Source organism: Montipora capricornis, chromosome 4, assembly GCF_036669925.1.
Source record: "Montipora capricornis isolate CH-2021 chromosome 4, ASM3666992v2, whole genome shotgun sequence".
Lineage (NCBI taxonomy): Eukaryota > Metazoa > Cnidaria > Anthozoa > Scleractinia > Acroporidae > Montipora > Montipora capricornis.
In genome coordinates this window covers 41642903-41667902 of record NC_090886.1, presented here as the reverse complement: position 1 = coordinate 41667902, position 25000 = coordinate 41642903, and the positions used below count along the sequence as shown (strand labels likewise).

The following is a 25000-nucleotide window of genomic DNA, read 5'->3' as shown; positions in this document are numbered from 1 at the left end:
AGTCGATTTTTCACTCCGATCACATGATCCTATCCTTCCATTGTTCCAGTCTTAGTAGGCAACACTTCTGTATCGAGAGACAATGGTATGCGCCATGTAGTCATTGGGACTGCTGAGCAGCGTCTCGAATGGTTCAGCAGCCCGACCCTTGCATGACAGTCTCTGCCGCAGCGGACACACACAAATTCAAATTGCAAGGTGTCCGCTGCGTTCTCCTGCCTCGCTTTCCTCCTTTCTCTCCTTTCCTTCAAGAGGAGCGAAGAGAAGAGGATCTTACAGCTGATTGACCCCACTACTGACAGCGTGGCGCCAGCCATCGCGCGCGCGATCAAGTGCAAGCGCCTGAGTTTCAAGTCACGCTTGCAGACGTCCCTGAAGCGCAGTGCTGGCCAACCCTGTTCCGTGTAAAATACAAGCATTCCTTGGGAAAAAAACAAAAGCGACGTCAGTCAAATCATGCAACGGATAGTAGCATAGGTAAAACGCTAGTTGGGGTCGGTGTCAGTTTTTTTTAACATTTGATTTTCTTTCTTCAAAAATGTCCATGGCATATACAAGACACAGAGCATTAAACAGTTGCAATGCAATTTGCAACAATTTGACACATGACCTCTTCTCTTCGTGAGCATGATTCATCATATTGTTTTCTTTTTTCAGAAATGAAAAGAGCGGCTCAGATAAAAAAACAATGCCGATCGTGGTGCCCACATCCTTCAAACAGATGCATGTTATTGGTGGAAGAAATTCATGATATGAGAAATGTAAAACTTTCCCTCCAATCAAGGGTCACTGCTTTCGATCCCAATCTTTGATTTCCTCTAAGTTCTCTAACAGCTCAGCCTACAACTCTATTGTTGGTTTTCACTCACGTGATCAACAGGCATGTTTTTCAACGAAAACAAAAGGAAGCGTTTGCATAATAATAGAGTTAAATTCCCGGAGGATTTGGTCGAGGAACCAACATGGCCGCCTTTTCTTTGTTTATGGGCACCAACATGGCGGTCGTGACGTCATGTGAAAACCGAGAATAGACCGTATTCATAAATGGCGACCAAGAAATTACTCTTTTGTCCTTGTACTAATCATCCTCACTAGCCTCACTTTGGAGCAAAGATTCTTTTGAATTTGTTCGTGGTAACGAGGCTAGTGAAGATGATTAGCATAAAGACAAAAGAATAATTACTTAGCTGCCATTTATGAATACGGTCTATGAAACGGCATTTTCACAGATCATGCTACTTTTAGACGAGTTCTTAACATGTGGCTTGGGCGAGTGACCATTCTCAATCCTATGGGTAATAGTTTCTCATGCAATACTTGTGATTGCTTGGAAAGGTCTGGTTTCTCGGGAAAGTCAATCTAAAAATAACTCGCTCTGTAAAAAACGCCGTCCCTCAAATATCATGAAGTTGTACACTCCTAGTCATGGGTCCCTGAACTGCCGTAAATGTTTTTCCCATGAGTTTTGGAAGTCCGAACATTTCTATCCTTGCTTATTCTGTAGCTTGCTCTGTCTTCAGCGAGTCTTAAAATCTCACCTCTTTTTGTGGTACTTGATTATAACTGAAAGTTTTCATTGGAGGGCAAAAGCTTCTCCCTTCCAAAAGAGTGTGTAATTCTCGAGTTTTCAAATGGTTTATAAAATATTAACCGTAAGTGGCATTTATCTGAAAACTTGCATTCTGGTTGAACTTAAGTGTTTATCACCTCAACACACTTTTCCACTTTATTTATTCTCCGAAATCGTACAAAATACATCGTGTTGTTTTCAGAACCTTTTGATTGAAATCTCTCTTTTTTATTGGGTTTAAAAAACGGGAAAAGTGGTCATACTTTGATCAATAACCGGGCAATGATGGGGAATGGGTTTGATACCAGGTTGACGTCACAAATTAATTTGCATCGCTGTCTTCAGAGAACTATCACAGTGCAAAGCAGTCTGTGACGTCAACCCAGTATCAAAATGGATCAAAGTATAGACCTTCTTGCAGATACGGCGACCATTTTGATTTCTATTGTTTCGAAAGACATTATGGGATGCTCAGGGGGGAAATTAATATGTATTGCCCCCTGGGCATCCCATAATAGCTATTTGAAACAATAGAAATCAAGATGGCCGCCGTATCTGCAAAAAGCCAACAAAAAAGTGAAATTTCAATCAAAAGGTTCTAAAAACAACACGATGTATTTAGGATGATTTCGGAGAAATAAATAAAGTGGAAAAGTGTGTTGAGGTGAGAGGCGCTTTCAATTTTTGTGATTCATAAACCCCTCGCTTCAGGTTGACTAGTCGCGTTTGTTGTCAATGACCTATTTCGATATACTATACACTGTAAATAGGTCAGAGCGCAATACGGAAGTTGCTATGGAAACACAAGGCATCTCGTGGTTTAAGGTTACTCGTGATGTTTTGAAAGTTCTCATTGAAATTGTACTCGTTTACGTGCATCGAAATGCACTCGTGTTCATACGATTTCCTTAGCCTGATTCTCAGACGGTCCAGGTCGCTCGTGTCACGCTCGTTTCCCCATCGGGAAAGGGAGTAGAGTGCGTGACATGAGCGACCTTGGCCACCTAAGAATGGGGCTAACGATTTCCTATGCATGTAATAATTAGGCTTAAAACAAGACAGAATTATAAGGCTTCGAGGAGATTGGAAAAAAAAGGAGAGACAAATTGACCCCCGTCCCCGCGTTTCGGCTGCTATCCTTGCAACATGTAAACGCATGAGCAATAAAGACAAGAAATCACTTCATTTCCAGTTTCTATTTTGATAAAAACGTAGAGTAGTACCGGGTAATGACTTTTTCTTAACAATACTTGCTAAAACAAAGAAAAGAAAAAAGGACTGTGAGCACTCTTCACAAACAAAAGAGGCCTATGTTTAAAAAACTGCTTCCTACAAGCTAAAACAGTTTTCAAACGATTTACATCGGAAATCAAGCATTTTACACATACATATTCTAACGTCGTCAGCGATTGAAACCTAACAGTATAGTAAGTGTTTAACACGCAAACGTGGTCAGCAACGTTACACAGAACAAGCTCAACACGCAAAAATAGCCTGGGACAAAGTCGGAAGACCGTTGCTATGGTTTCACTCTTTTTTTCCTCAAACCTTTTCGGAAACATTTGTAACCTTCCATTGGCCAGTCCTATTTAATTTGTTTGGAAGAGTTGAAAACAAGAATAACAAAGTTTCATCCCACGAAAAGGTGTTTTTCTTAGGTTAAGGACGGAATTCTTTGGCACTTTCCACTCGACAAAATATCGGTAGCTCCATGCGCCTAATGATAATCTCGATTGCACAAATTCGGCCCACGCAACTGCGAGCTCGCCTAATTTTCGAGGCAAACAGATATCGTTACATAATCTTTTTGAACACACGACAAACAGCAATTTGGTCAAGCGGAATTCGACATTCGGTACGTCCGGCCACAACGGACATTTGGGACCACCTACAAATTCCGGTTGCCTCGTGGCGTTTGACTGGTAGGCTCTCCTAGGGCCCGTTTCGCGAACGTCCCGCAATTTTCAGGTTGCCTTTTCGGGTATCTCAGGTCCCTGTGTACCTTCAGGTCCCTGTGTACCTTCAGGTCCCTGTGTACCTTCAAAACAGATAGGTTTTCAGACATCAAACTTCAAAATCATTTTTCTTCTTTCTTATCTTGCAAACATATTAAAAGACCATCTTACCAAAACTATACAATAATAATAATAATAATAATAATAATAAACAACTCATTTTCTTTCAAGTCCGACTTCGAGTCTGAAATTAGGGCGGAAAGTTTCGGGGCTTACGAATAACACACGACAGGGGCTGTTAAGTGATGTACCCAGTAAGAGTGCATTTCTTGGTAAAAGGTGTCTCCTTCAAAACCAAACACACAGCACAATTCATTGTCAAGTAAATTGAACTCTCAAAGAACACGAAACAATAATGCCTATCCCCAAACGATGGGAATTTTCATACTAAAAAAACCTCTTCATTTCCAATAAACGGTTGATTTAAGTTCGAGTATACGATGATATATTTTGGACCAGAGGCTCTTGTCCAAAAGACTCGTCTCCTTCTATTCTACCGCAAATAAGAAAGGCAAAAACACAAAACCATTTTCGAGTAGCGGTCCTACGGTGAAAATAACAAGATTAGCAGTTGCTTGAGGGCATAACCGGCGATTCTCGTGTGAGATTATTTCTTTGGAGAATGTGAAATGAAAGAAAAGTTGTCGCGTAATTCTTCCATTCTACCGCGAGTAGAACTTCAGATGACGGTCGAGGCCAACTGAGGCGATGAACGAAGCGTGTTTTCCAAACTTCACTCCCGTCGTCACGCCAGAATGCTCTAAAAGAAGAATTAACATTGGTCAATATACAATGCAGAAAAAATCAGATTGAGAGGAAGAATGCCCTCCTTTGGATGGGTACAAAAGGATCAAAAATGAACAATTTAACTCCATGCGAGGTTTACAAGAAAACAAGTTTGAGATTGTCCTCCGACTGAAACGATGCTTCAAACATCTGTTGTTCACGGCTCATACATTGAAATGATTTCTCTCTCTCATCATCAGTCTCTCCTATCTCTTTCTCCGTTACAACTTGACAAAGTAATGTGACGAGAGTTGCTAACGGCCCGTTTGAACGGTTTCAACATTTGACCAACATTCGTTCAACAAAAGTTGAACGGATGCTGGGCAAATGTTGGACGCCAAAAACAAAGTTGTGCGGAGGTCGTTCAAACGGTTCCAACATGGCGCCCGCAAAAGAACCAACACTTTTGTGAAATTTGATTGTGAGGAACTAAGAACTAGAAACCAGTCTCTCTCTCGTCCAGATAATCTACGCCATATTGACTTTTGCGACCTGATGTGAGCATGCGTGTGCTCTACAATTGTTGAACAGCGTGTTCAAACGGCTTCAGCACCATTCAACATTTTCGAGAACAAAGGAAAAGTTGAATCGATGTCGAATGGAAGTTTAAACCGATTTAAACTTGATTCAGTACGCTTTCAACATTTTTTTACACTTTCAACAATGTTGGACGACCTGTTCAAACGCACCGAACATTTGGTTCAGCAAAGTGTTGAATGCATGTTGAAGCAAAGAATGTTGAAACAGTTTAAACGGGCCTTAAGGTTCACATGTTGATAATAAATGTACTCTGGTTTGAAGAAATTTAAAGGTAGCTCAAAATACCCAACTTTTCTACACTCCTGTCAAGTGTCCTCATCTAGGGTGATACAAAGTGATCGCAAGAGTCCTTTTATTAGTTTGGACCACCCCTGACACTAGACCAGATTGTAACTTTTAAGGTCTCGGAGTTTGGGGTACAGGGATGGAGCAGTGGTGAGAGCACTCGCCTCTCACAAACGTGGCCCGGGTTCGATTCCCAGACTCGGCGTCATATGTGGGTTGAGTTTGTTGGTTCTCTACTCTGCACCGAGAGGTTTTTCTCCCGGTACTCCGCTTTTCCGCTCTCTTCAAAAACCAACATTTAACTTGATTTGACTTGATTTACGTTAATTGTTGATTTCAGTTTACAGTGTCCCCAATTAGTGCTCCAGCGCTAGGACGACTGGACACTTAAAGTTCCTTTCCTCTACTTTCGTCATACATCGGTCAATTTTTTATACGAACTTCCTATTTCGCCAGTATATATGCTGGGATAATGAAACAAACATCATTTTAATGCTCCTTGAATGCAGTTTTGAATCCAAAATTAGTATTATTGATAAATTGTGTTCTGTATTTTTTATCTTCCATCAAAGTTTTTGACCGGAAATTTAGACAAAGTATGATATAAAAGCAAAACACGTCGAAAAATTGAAAAACGGTGACACCACACCGTTTTCTTTATCGAACTCTATCAAAACAGACCTAAAATTTTGAGCTGAATCGGACAAAAACTTTTCGAGTTGTACCTTCGTAAAAGGGCGACCCTTAGACAATATTCTAAAGCCGAGAAACTGTAAATGTGCTTTTTCGGGGCTTTTACAATATTGGATGGACATAAAAACGTCAGTAAATCGATAATCTAAGTCATGCTTATATTTCTGCGAAAACAAAACGACTTTCGGAAATTTCGTATCATCAAACCTGTGACGAGACCTTACTAAGCTACATGCAAATTTATTCAAACCAGAGCAGTAACAAACTATGTCTGAACGTCTTTTTCATGTCCGACAATTACAATATCCGGTGTCTTACGGCTACCGGTACTATGATATAGACATTGATGAACAAGTTACCTGCGAATGTTTTGATCATCTCCCATTGTTTCACCAGATATATCCTACAAGGAGCAGAACAACATAACATGAAAGTTAACCTCTTTTGGACAATCTCGAGACAACCTGACAGAGATGCATCTAATTCGATACATGTCGATTTTAAGAAGCGTCACAAAAGTGTCCTCTTGTCTTTTGCCTCGACAACCACGTACCCAAGGTCCCTGCTCTTCCACTCGCTCCATAGGAAGAGAAGAAGAGAGACACTAGGAACGAGCATGTTCCCCGGCTCGACTTCAAAATCTCCTGTAGCAAATGCCGCTAAAGAGTCGCTCTAACTTACTTTTCAAGTCAAACAATAACGCAGATCATACTTCCCTTACATATGATAAAAGAAGACACCATGTTACTGATTAATTAACATAACAGAAATACAACCCTAACCTTAGCGCTCACTGTATTGTTGCAAAAAGGTAGTTCGCGAATGAACTTGAATAAACATTTCGTGAAGTTGGCTAAAATCCCCGTGCTTATAATTAGCTGCATTTAGAAACAAAAGTTGCTTATCAAGCACTGAGAAAATCCTGATTTTCGATTGTTTCTGCTTCATCAGCTTCTAACTTCTCCATCAGAGGATCGATGTTTGACTTGAATTGTCAAATGTGCTTCTGTAGATTGAGCGGTTTTCAAAATTAAAAGTATTTTTGTATTGTTCTTGGTTTCAGATTATTGCACTTGCTGAATGACTCAGCCAATCAGAGACAAAGACAGGTTTTTTCCCGCGCTTTGTGTCGGCGTCAGGAATTACTTTTGCCGCATCATCTCATTGACTTATTTCATTGCCTGTGTTTGTAGTTATTGGCTAAGGAAATTCGGTTTTGTTTTCAAATAAATCATAGTGAAAATCATCAAATACATGTAAGAAATTATTTTTGACTCACTGGATTTCAGACCCGCCAACAGCCAGATATGTTCCGCTTTGATCAAAACTCAGTGTTTTAACCTGTAGAGAATTAAAGTAATTAAAAGCTGGTTAGTTTGAAGTACAGGTACTTGCATTAATTACCAAAACCTGGTCGCATGTACCTACTTTAACTTTCAGAAAGCGATAGCAAACTAACAAAACATGGCTATCAATGCCTCGTTGCGCTCAGAAAAGAACAGATGCTACATACCTCAAATCTATCCTCCAGTGTAATGGTTTTAAAGTTTTTCAGTTTGCGTAAATCCCACAATTTTACAACCGAATCGTCGGCTGAAGTTGCCAAGTAGTAACTAAAAGAAGGTAGTTTTCATGTTAGAATAAACATCACAGAGGTCATGGGTCATCGCAGAGGTCATGAGTTCGAATCCCGTTGAAGCGGCCTGAATTTTTCAGGTGTCTATAAAGTGGCAATTGCGAGGATCACTTTTGTCTTTCGTATATACATCACAGTCGAGTGAACAAATAAGCAATTGCAATAAAACCTACAAAACAGGCCTGCAAAGGACACAAACTCACGGCCGAACAAATGTGCTGCACACCAGTCCACCAAATAAGGAACCAAAGAACATTTTAAACTAGGAGTCGGACAATTGAGATACCGGTAAATGATAACGAACACGTATGAATGAATCTCTCAGTTATGGTCTTTCAACACAATAGTGAAAAGTAAATAGAAATGAAGACATGATGTCTTTTTCAAATACAACAAGAGCAAAGTTTTGGGAAATGCATGACTGACAGGTTTGGCACAGGGCACAGTCTGGATGACATCAAAAGGCCGATGTCGTCTTGCTCTTAACAATCACAAAACCTTTTGTTTACAAAGCCCAAGGCTTGAAAAATAATGCGCTGCAGTGTTGCAATGTCTGGATGGCTTATTTCAATTTCTCTGCCGGTTTTGATTGATCGAAAATTGCTTTCATGGCACAATTTGAGACAACAATACTTACCCATTTTCTGAAAATGAGATATCTGTTATAGGTCCAGAGTGACCAGGAAACTTTGCGACATTAGCACCCTCCTTCAAATCCCAGATCTTAATCACACTACAAGGTGAACAACAAAAACAATGAGTGCGAAATCTCAACTCTTACCACTAACGCAAAAATGCAGTGACACCGTCAAGACGCAAGCATGTCTACTGTCTTAACCGTGACTGTATGCGGGAATAGGGGATCCTCACAGTAGCCTCCAGCAGATCCAAGATCTTACAGTGGAACGTGCCTGTTGCAGTTTTCTAACTTGCTTAATTTTGCTGAATTATCTAAATTCTCATCCTTATTTAGCTCGAGCCCTGCTCTCCCTTCTCCAAACAACAAGGTTAAGCTGAAGTCTCGTATTACACGACCACATCATAGGCAGCCCAAGCTCTTGTTACGCGCGAGACGTAACTGTCAAAGCGTCATGTCAGAGACTACACTGTTCCACACAACATTTTTTTGTTTTTTGAGTTTTACGACAAAGGAGCAAAGAAGCGATAAGCCAAAACGAAATAAACGAGGTAAGTTAACGTTCTTTATTTCGTTCATTCATTGATAACTTTTCGCTTCTTTGCTCCTTTGTTGTGAAACTAACGCCAAAACCAAAAAAATTGTCTAGAACAGTGTTGTCGCTGACGTGACGCTTGACAGTCATGTCTCGCGCGTAACGCGAGCTTGGGCCACCTATGATCCCATTTACGTGTACAAACCTGTCAGTTGTTCCAGTACCAAAGATAAGACCATCGGGATGAAACTGGGCACAAGTCAATCCTAAAATGATGAAAAATTGCTATTAAAACTACTCTACTTACAACCACTTTTTTCGTTGTGACACCAACAAGTATAGGGTTTCGTGCTCTTTTAGACCCTATAGAAACCACTAATGCCTTACCAAACCATCATCCTCTCAAAGATTCCAAGATTAATTTACCACTTTATTACTGGGTTGCCATATGGCAATCCAGTAGAAAAACGAGTACCATTTCTCCGTCTTTTCCCGGAAATCGGAAAAGTTGCGCAAAAGGGTCTTCCCTGTCACTCCTTCGCTAAGTATTGTCTTTGTGCCTAAAATCTTCTGCGCGTATCCTTGGTAGTTTGCTGGGGGTAGTAGAAACGCGTAGATTTTATCCGGTGGACACAGTACAAGAAATGGAGGGGAAGCCGATGGAATGGAACATTAATTTGATAAACACAATCGGAGAAAAATGAATATCTGGAATATTAAAGTGGTACTATGATCAAAAAATCGTTTCCTTTTTTTCTTCAGATTTTGAAAGCGTGTTTGCTTAACACCTAACTGGCAAAATTTTGAGCTTTGAGTTTTATCCAAAGGCTGTTTATTTTGAGTGTAAGTTTTGGATTTCACGGTCCGCCATTACTCACGTTCAAAACTGGCCGATTGGACCCCAGAAGGTTGGATCTAGAGAAAATGACGTCATTTACTCACTAGCTTAAAATTTCAGCGTGTAAACGCAATTTATTACATATGCAAAACACGGGTTTAAAAGTCTGAAAGCTCGAAACTCCCGTGCTGCATATTAATTCGGCCGCGTACACACGCATTGCATTCTCAAACTAGTGAGTTTTTGACGACGTTTTCTCCTCGACCCAGCTCTCTCAAGATTTTAAAGTTAGTAATGGCGGACCAATAAATAAGAAAATTCCAGTTAAAATAAACAGGTGTCTTTTTAAAATCAGAACTTAAAACTTGGGTCAGTTAGTGTTTAGTTAACATAGTTTTGAAATCCAAAGAAAAAAAAGAATTTTTTTTTTGGTCGTAGTACCACTTTAAAAGCTACGAATAACGGCCTTCGACAACAATTGCATCAAACTCCCAAGGGAACACTTGCAGTGCTGGTGAATCAAAAAGGAAGTGTCCTTCTTCTTGCATCTGCATCTACGTCAGTCTCATTTACACAGCATTTGTTCTCACTGGCTTAAGGATATACAATAAAGGAACCATTACCTTGATTGATGTTTGGGTCAGATAGACATCTGGTGAGTACATGGCCTGTTCTGAGGTCTGAGAATGCCCAATACTGGTCCACTGAGCAGCTCAGAAGATAGTCACCTGATAGAGAAGGGAGAGGCAAAACAGTAAAAATTAATGATCAGGGGCGATGCACATTGTGTTGAAAAATATCAAGCATGTTCAACACCCTATCAAAGAAAAAACAATATTGTTACCTGTGGCATGAAGACTAAGGCCAGTGACAGCTTGATCGTGAGCCTGCAGAAAAAAAAAATCAAATACCCCTATTTGAATTTACACAAAATACATGTATTTCTGACAGCACTTTTAGGCCCCAGCTTAATGTAACAACATTTGAGCAAACCCCTTTTCCCTGCTAAGCATTTACATGTCTGCTGCACGAGCCATTATCAAGGTAGTGACTCTGAATTACATTAGTAATTAATTTTTCATTATTCATACCTTAATAACATGAGAACAAGATGATTGAGGAATTGACCACACACGAATGGTAGCATCTGCTGAGCCAGAGAATCCAAGATCCTGTTGTCAATGATAATTATGTATAAAACACATTTTATTGGTTAGAAAACAGCTTGAGTGCATGGTTAAGTACTATAACCTGTTAAGTACAATAAAGAATGCACCATACACACATGGCATGATTGTTAACACTACTGGCCTCGGTTGTTCAAAAGGTGGATAACTCTATCCAGTGGATAAACACTAGCAAAACCAATTGAGTTATCCAGTGGATAGTGCTATCCACCCTTCCAACAACTGGGGTCTGGTCAACAACAGGTCCACAATGCGTGAGTTCATGAGCTTCTTTTCCCACAAACTATAGGGAACACTTTGATGGTAATCAACAATTATAGTATATACCACTGTGACAGTGACAAAAGCACTCTTGCAGGAACTGGTGGTGCTAGGCCTTGCAATATGAAACTATCATCGACTATCATGCTGATGGTAGAACAGAGAAACCTATCATAGACTTGGAACATAAATTAGAACAAACAGTATGTTCAAAGTTCATGCTGGTTGATGGCAGTACATGAAATACTTGACAGCCAAAAGGAATCAAGAATTAAAACTATCATCCACTGTTATAAACTATCAAACACTGTTTGACCAGGGCTGACTATTCTTGGCTGATAGTTTTTATATAGAGTGAACCAAAGGGGTGTGACCAAACTCAAACCTTGAAAGAAAACAAATTTTGTTATCACAGCAGCATTTTAAAAATTGTACTACTATAAATACCTCATGTGGATGATACACAACATTGGTAACCTTCTTGGTGTGACCTTTAAGAGTCGCAATAACCTAGACGTAAATAAAATGACCAAGATTGTCTAAATGTTAATTTTGCAACAGACACTGCAAAGGCGAGGCAATTTAGAGTGATTTTAAACATGTTTACCTGTTCAGTGTCACGATAAAATACAACTGCATTCTTGTCAAGACCACCTGAAATAATTCGCATCAAGATGGTTAATACCAGAGAATTTCCTTCCCTCTGGAGACGTGCAAGTTTGATGAATGTTCATTATTTTGGGTCTTTCTGCATGTACCGGAAAGCATTGTATTTTTGGTCACTTGGGACTGGTCGTTATTTGGAGTTGTTTTGTTTTCTTTTGTTTTACGTTATCTGTGCTCCGATACCTGCAGAAGGAACCATTATTTTTAAGTAATGTTTAAAAACAAGCAGCAGTGTTTTATCAAGTTTAAAAACACCAGGCGTAGCTGAGTGCTTTTATCCCCGATAAAACATGTGCTGCACGTTTTTTTGAACAGCTTCAAAAACATTCCACAAAAAGCGTGTCTCTCGGGTTCAATTTGTGAGGGGAAGATTTCAGCAAACAAGAAAAACAATTGGACTTTATACGCAGTACAGTTAAAAGCATTTTTCCTTCAGTTCCTTCCTTCGGTTGAAGGAGGTTGGTTAAAATACTGCCTAAGAGAAAGTTCAGAGAATTGAATTTACTGCCAATAAAGAAAAACCACTGTTGGAAAAATCTGTTCCAAAATCAACATGATATGTCACAAAATAGTCTTTTAATATCTTCGCAGTGGCAAAATCCAAGGCTAAACAAACAAGCAGCGAACAAAAAAGCAGGGTTCAAAGTGGAATGGGATAAAACATAGATATGAACATTGTTAAAATGACGGCAGAGTCACTGAATCTTTTGGTTGACAAAATTTGTCGAAGAAGTCTGGAAGGAGGATGGATGAAAATGATTAGGACTATTTCATCAAGATCACTAACCGTGGCCTTTATATAAAGATCGTTTCATTTGAGAATAAGCGATAACTGCATTGTTTGCACATTCAGCCCTGCGCTCCCTGTGTCGCTGAACATTCAGCTATGTTTTTATTAGTTAAGGTTAAACGCGTGCGCTGTTTACGTTTAATGTTTACTTGAATTTACATGTATATGTCACAAGGCTCGTCGCGTAGAGCGTTTGATTTAAAGTTGCGTAATCTAAGATTTTCAGTCGTGCAGAAACAACCAAGCTAACCAGTTGTTCATCATGTTTGCTAACCAGTTCTTGTAATTGCTAACCAGTGATTCGCTACAGTTTTACCGGACCGTTTGCTACAGTGTACATCAATTATGGAGACAGTCAAGAAGTAAGTTTTCAGTTAGTTTCTAAGTTTATCTGCGTTAATTTTCTGTTTCTTTTGAACATTTGTAAGGCCGAGTGCCAACGCAATTTCTTTGTATTTTAGATCGAATTGTCTTGTTAAATTAAAAACGGTTCTTTCTCCGTATTGGCTCTCCGTATTGGCTCTCCGTGTTTGGTCTCTTGTTCAACGAAACACTCCCCTGGAACAGAAGTCAAAGTCACCACCGGGCTTTTCAGAATGATCAGAGATTACCAGGTGTAAAGGTTCATACATGTGATGTTTCATCGATGTTTTGATAGGCTGTTAGCCTCGTGAATTATTAAAGAGTTTTCAAAGTTTGAATAAAGCTGAGTAGAACTTTCCAATGGTGTTGGTTATTTGCTAGCCAAGGAAGTTTAAACATTTTTGAGTCTGCGAGTGAAAATTAATCCATTCTGAGCTGTGCACATGCTTTCTGCCACTTAAAATAATACTCTGATCAATAATATTAAATATTATTTTGCTCTTCAAACCTGTGATAACTCTGGAGGTGTCTGCTGCAAACAAATCCACTGCCAAAATTCCTGGATTGCTTGCACTGTGAAGACCCTTAAAATGATGCAGGGAACATAATATTTAATTTATTTCTTAACTGCAGCTCATACCTCATGGCTTGAAATTGTGACCAATACAGTCACATTTGCGACTGAATTTTTTCCCTTTCCAACTAAAATATCTGAGAAGTCGCAAATTTCTGACTTGTTTTCACCTTAACTCTTTCGAAACAAAAGGGTTAGCAGTTGCCCCTTCGCTGATACTTTTGCTAAAATAAATAAAGAAATGACAAAATTATTTTGTTTCTCCCAATTTTCTTTCAATCCGAAGATAGTGTAATTGTAGTGTAATTTAGCTGCGATGTTACGTGCACAACTCCATTCCTTTGATATCACTTGCCATTTTCAGCAGTCTCTTTACACAAAAGTATTGTAGGCTTGTATTTTGTTTTGCTAAACTGCTGACAACACAATGCAGCGCAACAACTTGTGACTAACATTGTAAAACTGCGACTCGATTTTTTCGTTAATTTCAAGCCCTGTACCTTAGTTCACCTCAATGTGCAGCTGGTCAATTTACAGATCAAGCATAGTTGAATTTCATCAACTGTAAGTCATTAGAGTACCAGTTTGCACATAACATGTACATGTAACAAGTGGGAATGTTTCTTGCAACTTACAGCATGCGAGGAGATGGGCTTGTAAGATCGTATTTCATCCACTGAGCTGAGATCTTCTGGAACTTTTTTGCCTCTCTAAAAAGGAAAAACCAATATACTTAACATACTAGTGTAACTAGAATCCTTTTCAAATAAGTTAACCATTTATTAATAATAATAGTACCGTATTTATTATTATTGTTATTATTATTATTATTATTATTATTATTATTATTATTATTATTATTATTATTATTATTATTATTATCTTGTTTTCGCACATTGGACTTCCAATGGAACTTCCATACTCCAGGAAGCTTGGTGACAAGTTTCCTCAAACTTCTAGGACCTTCCTAAGAATCCTTGCCGTGTTCAGAATAACACTTTTCTGAAGCTTGTCTATCTTGGTCTCTATACCAATATTCTCTAGTCTCCTCTTTAGATCTTTTGGAACTGTTCCAAATGTTCCGATTACAATAGGAATTACCATTGTTTTCATTTTCCATAACTTCTTCAATTCTCTTGCTAGATCCTGGTATTTCACTAACTTCTCGACTTCTTTCTCCTCAATACGGCTATCATATGGTATTGCAAAATCTATTATTTTGCAACATTTATTTCTCTTTTCAACAACTATCATGTCCAGTCTTCTTGCCTCTATCACGTGATCAGTCTGTATCGTAAAATCCCATAATATTTTACATCTCTCATTCTCTAGTACTGGCTCAGGTACATGTTCATACCACTTTTCATTGACAATGAAACCTTCCTCTTTACAAACGTCCCAATGGATCTTCTTACCGACCCAGTCATGTCTCCTTTTATATTCCTTTTGTGCTAATTTAGGGCATTCACTCACAATATGACTTATGCTTTCATCCACCTTTCTACACATTCGACATTTACTGTCCTCTTGAGTTTGATATATTCTAGCTTTCATCAGATTCGTTGCAATCGCCTGTTCTTGTGCTGCCATAATAAGACTCTCAGTCTCCCTTTTTACACTTCCTTTCTTTAACCAAAACCAGGATTCATTCCCTAATATTTCTTCCATCTGTCGTACAAATTGTCCGTGCATAACCTTTTCCCTCCACTGTTCCTTTCTTTCATTTTTCTTACATATCTTATACTCCACCTCTGTTTCATTATTATGACCACCGCTGATCTTCCTAGCGGCCTTTATCAGTCTTTCATCACTATCATTGATATATCTCTCCAACCCCAAGGTAGCAGATTCTACACAGTCTTCAACACTAATCAGACCTCATCCACCTTCTTCTCTCAGTATGTAGATACGATCGACATAACTCTTTGGATGGAGACCATTATGCATGGTAAGTAATTTTCTGGCCTTTCTATCTAGATCTTGTAACTCTGACTTTCTCCAGTCCAGGAATGCAGCAGAATATCTCAGGAGAGGAATAGCCCACGTGTTAATAGCTTTGACAAGGTTACCCCCATTAAGTTTCGTTTCTAAAATCTTCCGTACCCTCCTTTTATATTCTTTGGTTACTGTTTCTTTCATCTCCTCATGCTTAATCCTGTCAGCTTCTAATATGCCCAAATACTTGTAACTATCACCGTCTTTCAGTCCTTGTATGGTTTTGTAGTCCGGTAATTTTATACCTTCTGATTTAACAACTTTTCCTCTCTTCATTACTAATACAGCACACTTTTCTATTCCAAATTCCATCCCTATATCTTCGCTGAACACCCGCACCATTTGGATTAGGGAGTCCACCCCTTTTTCATTCATGGTGTAGAGCTTTAAATCGTCCATAAAAAGGAGATGGTTGATTCTCTCTCCATCATCAGAGAATTTGTATGTTGGCTCGGCTTTTCTTAAGATGTGAGTCAACGGTATTAGTGCTATCACGAATAATAATGGTGACAGGGAATCCCCTTGGAAAATTCCTCTATTGATTGAAACTTCCCCAAGTGATGCCGATCCACACACTCACTCAACTCTCCAATTCTTCATGCTCTCCTCTAATAGTTTCCTGATTTCTTCATTTATTCCAAGCATCTTAAGACATTCTAAAATCCATGAATGCGGGATCAAATCAAATGCCTTTTTGTAATCGATCCAGGCTGTTGCAAGATTTTTCTTTCTAGTTCTTACTCCCTTTAAAATCATTTTGTCTATAAATAGTAAATCATTATTATCACTATAAACATCACTATAAACAGTAAATTATTATTATTATTATTATTATTATTATTATTATCATTATTGAATTAAACAACTGATGGACACCTTACCTTCTTTCGTTCAGCAGTAAGAAGAGTAGCCTTGTCTTGCAACTGAAAATTTACAGCGAGAAAAAATAACAACGTTCAAAAGGATAGAAACAGAAAACTGACTTAGACACTTAACATTTTACCACAATATAAAAATTGCTTGTAATCTAGCAATCTGATTGGCTAATTTGCCATTGTTTATAGGAGTCTAGACAATGCTGCTCATGTCATGCTCGTGTCAAATGTGTCACACAATGTAACAGCCAATCACAAATGCTCATTTTGTGAGAAAGTTATAGACAATGCTTGCTCTTTCTTTGTGTCATGATCTTGGTCAAGCTCTGAAATAAACATTTTCTTGGCATTAAATATTGTGGTAAAAAACAAATTGAATATGGTTCAGCGTTGTCTGTACTCTTATCAATGACGACATTCGTCATCAAAGTGGTCGAAATGTTTACAACAAATATCGTTGGTGATAAGAGTACTAACAATGCTGAACCACATTGGATTTGTTAATTAAACATGAAACAAAAATTCACAACAAGCAAAGCAAAAGAGGGATAAAATGTTTTTGTCCATCTACCTTCTGCAGAACTTCTTCTGTCATTCCCTCTTCCTCACCAGGCTAAAATAAATCATAACCCACACTTTAATCAAAGAGAAACAAAATATATGCAAATAATTTCACTAACCATTAAAGTAACATCACTTTATTGTGTGCCTACTTATATAAATGTTCTGAGACCAGTACATGTTTCAGTGGAAAAGAAAATAATAATAGCGTAGCCTTTACCCAACCCACCAGTCTGTGGATGCTTTGCTTAAAGGCATTTACAGTATGCACCTTGCCGTGGCCACCTAACAAAGTTTTTTTGCAAATTATCCGCCAATCAGAGTGAGTGAATTTGATTGCCAGTCATGCCTCCTTGCAATTTAAGTTAGCACGGTTGTAAGTTGAACACCATTGCTTGGGTTGTTAAGTTGACGTATTTACACATACATGTAGTTGTCAAATGTGAAGGTTTGTTGGGTGGCCACGGTAAGGTGCGTTGCACTGTAAAGGATCAAACTAAGGAAAGGGCGGAGAAAACGCAGCACACCAACTGAGCTTGAATTGCTTCCACACGTAGGAAATCATCAATAACTATGTTTATGTTACTGATGGCTGTATAGTTCTGCTGGCCCCAATGGTTACAGTATTCTATGCAGCCAGAACTCATCTCAAATTCAAATGAAACAATAGTATTGCAATCAAGACATTGAAGAGGGAGTACAAATAATAATAATAATAATAATATTGTTGATGCAAAGTTTACCTGGCCACCAATCTCCATTGTTTCTTCCATCTATAACAACAAAGTGAGTATAGAGTTTTCAGTAGCAAAATAATAAAGCGTGAGGTCAGCTATAGGAGTATTATTTCACCCAGAGATTGCAACAAAATATAACAATGAATCCTGCAAAGACTTTTCCTTCTCAAATATTGATCTCAAAAAATAAGTTTCTCAAGACTGGTATTGTATTAGTGGAAGAGAGAAGCACCTTTAAAAGAGCGATAACTGGCTACAAATGAAACAGCAGCTTTCATTTTTTCTTAGACAGTCTTTATATTTTTATAGATGTGTTAAATGATCTGATGGGAGCAGTAACAAACAGCTATTGCAAGCAGTGAATGCAAACAATCCGCAGAGATCAAGCAAGCAAGAAAGCAGACCTAACTTATGCGATCACATGTACATGCCCCTGGAGACTAGCTGCCACCCCACATGAGCATATTTACCTGGGGAATAACTGCTCGCCAGCTAGCCCTGTCTGGAGGTTAACTTTGACTAAATTAAGTAATTTAGCCACATTTCAAACTTTACGTTAACATCGTAAGCTATAACTTCAAAGTCAAAATATGAGTAAAATTATGTCTCACTAAACTAAAAAGTTTCCAAGCATAGGCACCCCAAGCTTAGTGTGAGCATGGCCTACAAAACTGTAACAAGCACATGAAGCACATGGCATTGGGGATTTCCTGTGACACATCTTTTCCACTTCACTGCTCATACTTGTCACAGAGAAGCCCTTTAGAGGCATTTTTCAAATAGAAAATGCCTTAAGACAATAATTATATCAAAAAGAAAAAAGTTCTGTAATTGCTCTAAGTTTGTTTTGAGGGATGAACAAACATTTTTAGGACTTCAGAGTTTGTTTTGAGAAACTTTTTCAGAGGAATGTGTCACCTCCGCAACAAAATTGTCGTATCCACAACAACTAAAACAACTTGATTACATGAAGCACTAACAAGTTATTTACCATTTTGATAAAACATTATTTGCATCTTTCTGCTAGTCAGAAGCTCCTGATAACCAACCCAATTTGCTTGTTGCAAATTAAACAAAACTGAATGCCAAAATGTTGCAATCCTTTGAAGAGACAAAGGATCATGGAATACACATTTTTCGCAACAGCTATTATTGTCTCTGAGGCAATTTATGTTAATTTATGTAGAAACGGGGGGTACATTCCAAAATTTTTCCTTTCACAATCCTTCAACCCTTTAACAATAATCAAAGCAGTAAACTTCACGTAGGTCATCCCCTGGAATTAATTTTAAGAGGCCATTTGTCCAAAATACTGTGGAATGACCCTAAACTAATCCTTTGGAAGTCAATACAGAAATCACGTTACCAACCTGGGCTGGAAGAGTTGGTGGTGCAACAACAGCCATACCAGCCTGTGGTTTGAGTGTAGCCAAAGCTAGGTGACAGATAAATATTAAATACTCCAGTTAGCTTTGGAACTAGCATTATTGGATGTGATATACATCAAAGAGAGTAACAGCATTACAAAGCGACAAATTACCTTCACGAGCTGCTGTAACCTCCTTTGTCAAACGAGCGATAACACGGCAAGCTGCATCATGCTGATAAAGCGCATGTGACAATTCTGAAATAAAAGAATAATATAACTATATTACAAAAGCTGCTTCACTAAGCATGGTCTTTTACTCTTTTCATGAAAAGGATTCAACCTCCCTTGCTTTTTAAGATCTCGGTTGATTTCACAGATAAAGAGTACTGGTCAACCATAAGTACAGTTTACATTCCCTTGAAACTCGATTCTCAAAACTCCAACCTTGAAAACTTTGAGAGGCTCAAGTAGAGTTTCAAGATGTTTAGTCCCTTGGAGAAATCATCTCTCCTTCCTGTCTTTACCTCTACTCTCACCCAAATGATCTGAGTAGACATACAGCATACAGTACATTGTATGTCTATGTTTACACACAGCATCCTTTCATGGTAAAGAGCACGTAACATAAAATAAAAATGGAAATAATGATCTAAATGGTGATCCCAGTGTTTCTGTTTGGGAAATCAATTGCAAAAGGTTGTCACATCAACCGTGTTTGCATGGTTGAGTTTGTTTCCTGCCTCGTGTTCGACTGTAAACAAGTGGCAGACATCCTCCCAAAATGTGAAAAAGATAGACACTTGATCTGACAACATTGCAGTGTTCAGATTTAAGCTTCATGACCTTTACTTGGTAATAATAATCTTTTTGTTGGGTAATTTTCTTGGAATAAAGCAAGGCCTATACTAAACTTGGAGGCTTTCTTTGTGACTGGAAATTCAGCTCAACCTGTTTTCAGTGCATCTGTGAATGTGACAAAATCAAAATGTAGACGAGAAAATGGAGGCCTCTTTGGAACTATATTTGCCATCAACACCAGCTGGACTGTTTCTTTGGATTTCATCTGGATTACCTGCTTCTTAACAGTATCTTTATTTTTGCTTACACTGTACACTGTACAAAGGATACTGAACACAATTTCCATTGAAATTTCACATGAAGTATTTTTTTTATTACTAAAGGAAAACAACACTACCTTGTCTTGCAGTTTGAAGCTGCTGACGTAGAGTAAAACTATGCAGCATACAAGCATCCTGAACACAAAAAAGACCAAAAAACCACATGCATGTAAGTGTACTCAAGGTATTTTTGTTATGTAAAGATAAGGATGGTAAGGATGGAAAGGGTTTAAAACTTGAAAAACTTGGCTAATTATTGTTTTTAAAATGATAGACTCAGTGCTAAAGAAAATGTCAAATCCCTTCTCTAATATGAGTAGATCTTTCCATTAAAATCCTTTGCTGTCATCGATCTCCCTGGGTCTAAAGGGCTACCTTACCAGTGAGCTTCCTACACATGTTATGCGTTTTACCCAGTTTTATGCTAAAACAATAAAAACTCTTATTGCCACCAGAAATACATGTACCTTTCAAGAGTTCCAGCTCTGCGTTACTACTATTATCAATTACCAGCTTGAATTATCAGTCATGCTTGGTGAAACTGGAACAAAAGCAGAGGGCTAAGCAACAGTATGCATATCCTTATGTTTAAGAGTCTCCTTACCCATTCATCTTGAAGAGCTTTTAAAATTGCTGGAATGCTGGTGGCTGATGGAGGTCTGGGTTTCACAAGAGGGTTCACTTAAAAAATGACAGAAAATATTTCATTTGAGATTAGAACATATCCCCATTCACCCTCTTCTTTGGTTTGAATTTTAGCCAGGCACAAAACAGTCAGTGTGAAATGTACTCACATGGCACAAAAGTTTTTTTTCGTAAATCTGGAACACAACTCCTCCGATTGATTGCATCTGATTGGGTAATTAGAGCAGTTGTACAGTACATGTATATGACAGAAGATTCTATTCTGCATTCATTTTTTCCATGACCTTCTCTTTTACTTTTAAAAAGGATGATAAAAATCATTTGGCACTCCAACAAAAAAGCCTTTTCCTTTTTCTGATAACAATCCAAGTCCACAAAAGTTTCTCACAGAGTACATTTGCAGCAGTTTGGTACAAGGAATATGCTGTGTGTTAGTTATTTTAGTTTTGTCACACACCATAACACAAAGACATGTGCTTCAACACTTTATTTGTGTAAACTTGGAAGTCTTTCAATCAATAACTAACCTTTAATATCAATCAACTGGTCCTCTGAAATAGGCTCTCCGCTGATTGGATCAGTGCCATTTTCAGCTATGTACTTTTCAATCAGACGCCTCTCAAACACACAGTTAGAGGATGGAGAAACACAAGGGTGCTCAGGAACTTCATTACTGACTATAAAACAAAGATTACTTTTATAAAAGCAAAGTTCACTGTAACTAAAGAATGCTTTCCATATCAACTCTGCTAAAATTAATTACTGTAACATGTGGTTATAAAGCATGCAGATATGGGTACCTAGAATCTGTAGCCACATGTATCTGCTATATGCTATACCATGGAGATCATTAAGATGCCACATTACCAAAGGAAAGTTAAGCGGTATGCCCTACCAAACCATTTTTTGAAAGATGAAGATTGTTCTGTATTAAAAATTATGACATTGTCTAGCCAACTCCATACTCAATGGTGGCCAGTGTCTACCACACAAATATTAAATATAATGGGAACAAATTTTTCAGCTACTCAGTTGAAAATTAAGCTCACACTTTTCCACTGGGTATCAAAAGAATGATTATCATCACCATACTACCTTGACAACATTGCCTTCACCCTTGCAATATAATGAATTCTCTATGTTCCATTTATGTTATGTTACCTGATGGAACGATTTTGTACAGCAAGACCGCTGCAGGAAAACTGATGAATACAATCAGATAAGTAAGGTTTTGGATTGAAGTTTCGCTTGCAAATGCTAGATCGATCATTCAATTCATCAGTGACCAGATGTAGACACAAACTGGCAATGCATCGTGACCTTCCGAAAAACTACGAGCATTATCAATAGAGATTATACAAAAAGTTAAAGAGAAGCTTTTTAAGAAGTGTGGAAATGTCGCATTCGCGATCAAGCGCTGTTATAGTGAGGCTTCAGACAAAGCAATGAGATTCACTTACTTGAACAGAACAGCGCCATTTTGATTCTTTGCCATGCATGTGCAATAGCAGAGGATCATGGGTATCGAGGTCCCGAGGAATCACAGGCCTCCCAACTTCGAATTTGTAATGTTCTTTACATGCGAGACAAAACGACTTTACTGTGCAATACTGCATAAACTGGTTCGAGCTTAACTGCTAAAGACCCCCGCCACTTTGCATAAGAAATTAATATATTTAATGTATTCTGTCTCGCTCTTCAAAACCTAGAAAAGATGACAGGGTTGGTACTATCGATCTCAGACGTCCGTGGACAAGGGTTTTTTTTAGTCCACTTCACGGACCGTTGATTTCAGTCTGCGGTTAAAAAATTCTGATCGGGTGATAACATTTTTGTGTCTCTGCGGTTTCGAAATACCGACCTGGTGGCGCCATTCCTTTGTTCTTCACACGGCCGAGAAAAGAAATAAAAAACTGAAGAAAAGTTTCCACCTGCTTCTTATTTCCTCGGACACAGCTTTTCCTGGGTTACCCGTAATAGCTTCGGCCAGTTTTACTCGCCGTCAACACCGTTTCTCGCTTTTCTCTTTGAGGAGAGCAACAGAAAATGGCGCCACGAGATCGGTATTTTCGAAACCGCAGAGCCACAAAAAAATGTTATCACGTGATCAGAATTTTTGGACCTCAGACTGAGAAGTGGGCTGAAGAAAAGCCACGGACGTCTGAGATCGATAGTAGGGTATGCAACAGTTACTCCCTGGCTCGCAAGCCTGTCAGTATCATAGAGAAACAAGACACCGATCAGGCGTTCACGTGGGATGCACTGATCAAAGCAAGCAACAGACAGTGGCTGTGGATACAAATTATAGAGTCTGTGACAACGTTCCTTGGAACAGTAAACGAATATACAAATCTGAAACTTTTGCGGCTCTCTCTCCCCTCACAATGTTGTTTGCACGTGAGTTTCTGGGCCCATTGTGAGAGGGCAAGGTATCGCAAAGTGTTTCAACAATTGTGTTCGAGGCTGTAGTTGTTATTGATATTACGGGTGCTTTATCAGCTCAAACCTTTCTTTCATTTTTACAGTTCAGACCAGTTGAAAGTCAGTGTATAGTATGATCTGTCATACAGACGAATAAGTTGGAGAGTGTGTTATTAACGTTTACCTGTTCTATGAAAACGGAAAACGGTACTGAAGCACAATAGGTAAAACGACTGCGAATGTCATATTGGCGTACGAAACTTGAAGTTCTTGAAATTACAGGCAAACAATGGAAGTTGATATTTTCAGAATAATTAGGTGGTCTGTCTTTGTATGGGGTCTATGACTCTTTTGTAGACTATCCTTATGATGATGTTGTTTATTGTCATTAAACTGTGATAAATAAATAAATAAATAAATTTGTTAAGGGACAGATAAGTAGGGTAGTACAAAGAGGCATTTTAATTCATCGGAGAAAATCTTCCGAAATGTTCTTTCTTCTTAATTTTAGGGTTAAGGTCCACTTATGTCCAGGTTTGACCCTAATTAGATTCACGCCCAATTTTAACATCCAACACAAAGTGTCCCTTTAAGTCTAAGCATTTGCTACCTATTTTCAACAATAAGGTAAGGGTAAAGGTTAGCGTTATTTTTAGCTTTGGGTAAATTCAGCAGTTAAGCTTCACTTAAAGAGCAGCATTTCGGGGACACTTTGTGACATAAATTGTTTGTATTCTGAGACACAAGTGATGTTGAAGTTGGCTAGAAGAGCAAGGGAACACTTCGTGACGCTTGTTGAAATTCGCGTGCATCTAATTAGGGTCAAACCTGGACATATCTCTTAAGGTCACACTTGTCGATCGCAAAAAAATTATGTAAAATGGATCAAATATTTCCAGAGATATTGTTTTCGCCGGAAGTAGAAGTTCATTTTGATTGCCAGCATATGGAGTCTATCAGAGCGCTTTTCGCGGGAAACATCCAATAATTGTCTTCGCTCGCAAACGTTTCAGAGGTATTTGTTTATGAAAACATCATATTTTACTTTTTGTGACATTAAATCGTATTTTAAGAAAGTATTAAACAAAGAAGAGCTACAAGCCACGTGAATATCTGAGATCTGGCGCTACCAATAGGAAAAAGTAAAAAAAAAAAGAAAAAAAAGAGAACTTAACCGAAGGATCAAAGAAACATATGAGTGATGCAAAGCATGGTAGACCCATGGTAGGTTACCGGAATTAAAGACAAAGTATCATATGATTAGAACTGGCGTTCAGGCTCCTCTGACGAAGTATATCAGTGAATTAATTATCGTAGCATCTAAAGAAAAATCAAGGAAATTCAAGAGGTGCTAAATCAGGCTCTATCAGTACACTGCCAGTGAACGAGAATATACACACTTGTAGCGTTAAAGTAATAAGACCAAGGGCATTTCCTGTAGTCTTCTTACAACATGACGAGGAAAATACTATGTAAACGATTCTCATAACCAGCCCGCATTCTGATATCACCGTCACCATTTGTTTGCGATAGTTTTTGCGCAAATCCCACATTGTGCTATTGTTGTCATTGTTGAAAGCTTTTGCATTGGTCCGCTTCCACTTTTTCTCTGCTGGTGCTGTGTTTGATGAAATCGATGTGCGCGTCATTTTTCTGTTTAGCATAAAGACTGATCCGCTCTGAAAACATGCGTAAAAAATCCGAAGAATATTAGTGACAATGAAGCTGGAGGAACGCTAGAACTTGTGACGTGGGAGATCGACATCAGCTGTGACCGGAAAAAGAGTGGCGTCCTCTGATTGTCCAATTATGGGGAAAGATGTTGGGGCTTTCCTTGAGGTGTTGTGCCCTTAACATTGACTTTTGCCTTGAAGATAACAATGTAAAGATAACAACTCAAAGA

General features: G+C 38.5%; 1 protein-coding gene across 2 annotated transcripts; it reads right to left on the bottom strand.

Annotated features, from left to right (window-relative positions):
- Positions 1 to 2751: 2751 nt before the first annotated feature.
- LOC138046978 (pre-mRNA-processing factor 19-like) lies at positions 2752 to 22186 on the bottom strand. 2 transcript variants are annotated; one of them, XR_011131759.1, is made up of 23 exons: positions 22137 to 22186; positions 21204 to 21353; positions 20636 to 20712; positions 20109 to 20166; positions 19085 to 19168; positions 18915 to 18979; positions 17551 to 17580; positions 16818 to 16859; positions 16253 to 16294; positions 14012 to 14086; positions 13311 to 13386; positions 11591 to 11637; positions 11431 to 11493; positions 10627 to 10707; positions 10380 to 10422; positions 10159 to 10263; positions 8903 to 8963; positions 8163 to 8258; positions 7403 to 7502; positions 7169 to 7230; positions 6249 to 6292; positions 3609 to 4345; positions 2752 to 3572 (listed from the first exon to the last, which is right to left on the bottom strand). XR_011131759.1 is itself a non-coding variant. In XM_068893624.1 (22 exons), the coding sequence occupies exons 1-22, from the start codon at positions 22153 to 22155 to the stop codon at positions 4248 to 4250; spliced, it is 1518 nt and encodes a 505-aa protein (XP_068749725.1). In that variant the 5' UTR covers positions 22156 to 22186; the 3' UTR covers positions 2752 to 4247. The 2 variants fall into 2 exon arrangements, 1 of the variants encoding a protein (XP_068749725.1); XM_068893624.1 differs by having other exon boundaries at positions 2752 to 4345.
- Positions 22187 to 25000: the final 2814 nt, after the last annotated feature.

Bases quoted from the DNA above. Each gene is read 5' to 3' on its own strand.
- LOC138046978 (XM_068893624.1), bottom strand. The intron at 11,494-11,590 runs GTAAACATGTTT...ATTTACGTCTAG, and splicing joins TTTATCGTGACACTGAACAG to GTTATTGCGACTCTTAAAGG. The intron at 8,964-10,158 runs GTAATGGTTCCT...TCATCATTTTAG, and splicing joins TGACCCAAACATCAATCAAG to GATTGACTTGTGCCCAGTTT.